At 59.0% G+C, this 4,302-nt stretch overlaps 1 protein-coding gene across 5 annotated transcripts in view; it reads left to right on the top strand.

Moving 5' to 3' along the window:
- Positions 1 to 1,266: 1,266 nt before the first annotated feature.
- The window catches only part of PLSCR3 (phospholipid scramblase 3), a 5,532-nt gene continuing 2,496 nt past the window's right edge, over positions 1,267 to 4,302 (top strand). The window contains exons 1-6 of one of the 5 annotated variants that reach the window (XM_037739663.1): positions 1,267 to 1,686; positions 2,019 to 2,073; positions 2,339 to 2,574; positions 2,673 to 2,715; positions 2,818 to 2,975; positions 3,239 to 3,400. In XM_037739663.1, the coding sequence (XP_037595591.1) occupies positions 2,067 to 2,073; positions 2,339 to 2,574; positions 2,673 to 2,715; positions 2,818 to 2,975; positions 3,239 to 3,400 (606 nt within the window). In that variant the 5' untranslated portion in view covers positions 1,267 to 1,686; positions 2,019 to 2,066. Of the gene's footprint in view, positions 1,687 to 1,892; positions 2,074 to 2,338; positions 2,575 to 2,672; positions 2,716 to 2,817; positions 3,039 to 3,238; positions 3,401 to 4,302 lie in introns of all 5 variants that reach the window. The other 4 variants (XM_017531643.2, XM_017531641.2, XM_017531640.2 and 1 more) reach the window with 4 other exon arrangements.

Consider the following 4,302-nt stretch of genomic DNA (forward strand, 5'->3'; position numbering starts at 1 on the left):
AGCCTCGCTGACAGAGCGAGATTCAAAAAAACCCGAAAAACCAGAGTGATCTAAAGGTCCAGTGGCAGAGCCAAGTCTGGGTCCCCAGGCTCCTACCTTCCAGTCCAGTGCTCTGACTGCATTTCCATCCTGCATCTCAGAGGGCATCTTCATCTGGCCTTCTGTGATCTCTCTGACCTTCCCCTCATTAACTCCATTCCAGCCTTGTGGGTCTTCTGCCTCAGGACCTTTGTCCCTGCTGTTCCCTCTGCCTGAAGCACTTAACAAGTCATCTGCACAGCTTGGTTCCTCACCTCCTTTAGGTTCTTGCTCAACTACTGCCTTCTTGGTGATGCCTTCCTAGCCTGCCCTCTTTTATTTATTTATTTTGAGATGGAGTCTTGCTCTTGTTGCCCAGGCTGGAGTGCAATGGCACGATCTCAGCTCACTGCAACCTGTGCATCGTGGGTTCAAGAGAATCTTCTGCCTCAGCCTCTGGAGTAGCTGGGAATACAGGCGCCCGCCACCAGGCCTGGCTAATTTTTGTATTTATTATTTTTTTATTTTTATTATTTTTGAGACAGAATTTTGCTCTTGTTGCCCAGGCTGGAGTGCAACGGCGTCATCTTGGCTCACCACAACCTCTGCCTCCGGGGTTCAAGTGATTCTCCTGCCTCAGCCTCCCGAGTAGCTGGGATTACAGGCATGCGCCACGATGCCCGGCTAATTTTGTATTTTTAGTAGAGACGGGATTTATCCGTGTTGGTCAGACTGGTCTCAAACTCCGGACCTCAGGTGATCTGCCTGCCTGGGCCTCCCAAAGTGCTGGGATTACAGGCGTGAGCCACTGCATTCTGTCACCATCTTTCTAAAACACACATGACCTTCTCTGTCCCAAAAATGTCTCGGTGGGCTTCTTGCTGCCCGTGGGGCCAATCCCAGCTTCCACGTGGCCCCCCGTGTCCGTGGACTGCACTCCCTCTCTAAACCCATCTCTTGCCCAAGGCCAGGACTGGCCCTGGCTCAGATCCAGTCGAAGAGACTTGTCTCGGGATTCTTTTCTGACCGCGTTTCCTTCTCTGGCCCCTCTGGGCGCCCTGAGCACGCTCACTGACATCATTTGGCGGCCTGTCACCCGCGTGGCTGGGGCACCTGCAGAAAGTGCTGTCGCTGAGAGGTGCCCGTGTGGGTCACCGCTGCGCCAGGGAGGGAAGAGGACGAGGTCGCCCCTGGGAGGCAGAAGGGGAGCCAGGAGCCAGTCCTGGAAGCCAAGGAGTGAGAGTGAAGGGTGTTTCGCTGCGTCAGCGTGGCCCGACTGCCCTTGGGAGGAGGAGCCCAGGGCCCAGGGCGGCGCGGGCCACCCTCGCCTCCCACCAAAGGCGCTGAGCACGCAAGCCCGCCGACCCAGCGGGGTTAGCCGGGCCCCGGCCCAGCCGCCGCCCTCCGCAGGCGCTCCTACTCTCCCGGCTTCTGCAGTCCGAGCAGAAGGGGCGGGAACGCCGGCGACTGCCGAGGAACGAAGCACAAGCTCGGCTTCCCTGGGCAGCTGGCGGCCTCCTTCCTCTCGACGCAGACGCGCTGCCCAGGAGAGGGCGGGCCCGGCGGGTCGCGGGGCGGGGCCGGGGTCCGAACCCGGGCCCGCCTCCGCCTCCGCCAGCGCTGGTGAGCCGCCGAGTGCTAGGCACCGGGCTGTTTTGGGGGCTCCAGGTGAGCGTGGGCACAGAGGGATCAGGGAGACCGTCCTCGAGGTGGGGCCGTCGGCCTGATCGTGGGTCCATCTGTCCTGCCGTCCGCCCACATCCACCTCCGCAGAATGGGAGAACAAAGGGAGGGGGCGGTTCTGGGGCCCCCTAGGGAATCCAGGGTCCCAGGTACCCAGCCCCGGCCACTGACACTTTGGGTTTCTCCCCGAGTCAGAGGCGCCGCCCTAGAGATCCTGGGCCGGTGCCGGGCGCAGCTGCCTCTCCACATTTGCCTGTCCGTCTTTGTGTCTGTTTCTGTGTCTGTCTGGCTGTCTCAGGGTTTGCCTTCGCTTCCAGAACTAAGCCACCCAGACACCTACATCCCGAAAACCCCAACCTCCTCCCATGGCAGGTAAGTGCGCGCAAGGCCAGGGGTCTCCGTTATCCCCCCACGGACTTGGGAGCCGGGTGCGAACACATCCTCCCGGAATGTGCTCGGACTGGCTGGGTGGGGCCCCTCCCTTCCTTCCGGGGAACCTCCACCATGCTCCCCTGCCCCATCTTTCTCTGCCGCTTCCCACCACATTTCCCCCGAGCCTCGGGGCCCATGGGCTGAGGAATAAGGCGATGAGGCCTCGGAGCCCTTTCTAATCTATCCTGCCCTCACCACTTTACAGGCTACTTGCCCCCCAAAGGCTACGCCCCTTCGCCCCCACCTCCTTACCCTGTGACCACTGGGTACCCAGAGCCGGCACTACATCCTGGGCCCGGGCAGGCGCCAGTGCCCGCCCAGGTACCTGCCCCAGCTCCCGGCTTCGCCCTCTTCCCCTCGCCCGGCCCCGTGGCCTCGGGATCTGCTGCCCCCTTCTTGCCAGTGCCAGGGGTGCCTTCTGGCCTCGAATTCCTGGTGCAGGTGAGTGGGAGGGGGCGAGGGAGGGAAGGAGGATGACTGGGAGGGGACCTGGGCGTCCAGATGGGCCGGCTGATGTGCGCATCGCCCTTCTCTCCCAGATTGATCAGATTTTGATTCATCAGAAGGCTGAGCGAGTGGAAAGTAAGTGGAAGGAGTAGGAGGTTGGACCTCGTGATGGTGGCCGGGATGGTGGGCTCCTGGGCGCGCGAGGCTCTATAAGTCTCCCCGTGTTACCCCTGGCAGCGTTCCTAGGCTGGGAGACCTGTAACCGGTATGAACTGCGCTCTGGAGCCGGGCAGCCCCTGGGTCAGGCGGCAGAGGAGAGCAACTGCTGCGCCCGTCTGTGCTGTGGCGCCCGCCGGCCGCTGCGTGTTCGCCTGGCGGACTCCGGGGACCGCGAGGTGCTGCGTTTGCTCCGCCCGCTGCACTGTGGCTGCAGCTGCTGCCCCTGTGGCCTCCAGGAGGTGGGCGGGAGGGATGGGGCCCGGAGGGCGGGCCTTGGTGGGGCGGGCCAGTGATGAGATCCGCCTAAGATAAGACCTGGCTCAGGTGGGAGTGGGCAGGTGGGGATGGGAGGTTGAGTGAGAGGGCCAAGTAGACAGATGATAGAGCTGGATGATAGAGACCCTGCCTCAGCAGTGATCCTGTCTGCTTCCCACTCCAGATGGAAGTCCAGGCTCCACCAGGCACCACTATCGGCCACGTGGTACAGACCTGGCATCCCTTCCTCCCCAAGTTCTCCATCCAGGATGCGGATCGCCAGACAGTCTTGCGAGTGGTGGGGCCCTGCTGGACCTGTGGCTGTGGCACAGACACCAACTTTGAGGTATCAGGGATACCTAGACATTCTTGGGACCTTCATAAACCAAGATGACACCTCCATGAGGCAGGATGGTTAACACTAAGGTCAAGACCCTGAGCTCATCAATCCAAATCCACTGTGACTCCTACCACATTTCCAGCATTCCTCCATTTGGAAATAGGATGGCCCTGTGCTATAAAAATCCCCCTTTTATAAGCATAACAGGGAGGATTTCATCTTAAGGAGCAATGCTGATTATTACACATGGCCCTGAGATGGGTGGAAAAAAAATCTATCGCCAGCCTGAATTTAGGGTGAAGGATGATTAAGTCTGCGTGGGCTGGGCCCATGTGGCTGCTGTGTATGAGTTCGTGAGCCCAGGCCCTGGAGCAAGCACGATTTTTTTTTTTTTTTTTTTTTTTTAGACAGAGTTTCATTCTCGTTGCCCAGGCTGGAGTACAATGGGGCAATATTGGCTCACTGCAACCTCCGTTTCCTGGGTTCAAGTGATTCTCCTGCCTCAGCCTCCTAAGTAGCTGGAATTACAGGCACCTGCTACCATGCCCAACTAATTTTTGTATTTTTAGTAGAGACGGGGTTTTCACCATGTTGGCCAGGCTGGTGTCAAACTCCTGACCTCAGGTGACCCACCCACCTCGGCCTCCCAAAGTGCTAGGATTACAGGCATGAGCCACGACGCCCAGCCACAAGCACAATTTTAACATGTTAACATCCTGTGGCTTGCCCTGCTAAAGTAGAATCCAAATGGCCCTTCCATTCTGAAATCCAGGTCTGTCCTTCTCATTATGCATCCCTGTCACCAATCTGGAACTGGAGATCCCAAGTGGTGAAAATTTTAGAGTGAGGCCTTGGGAAGCACCTTGGATTCTAGAAGACAGAGGCACTCCACAGACCCTTGAGTTCTT

Source organism: Cebus imitator, unplaced genomic scaffold (genome assembly GCF_001604975.1).
Source record: "Cebus imitator isolate Cc_AM_T3 unplaced genomic scaffold, Cebus_imitator-1.0 Scaffold72, whole genome shotgun sequence".
Lineage (NCBI taxonomy): Eukaryota > Metazoa > Chordata > Mammalia > Primates > Cebidae > Cebus > Cebus imitator.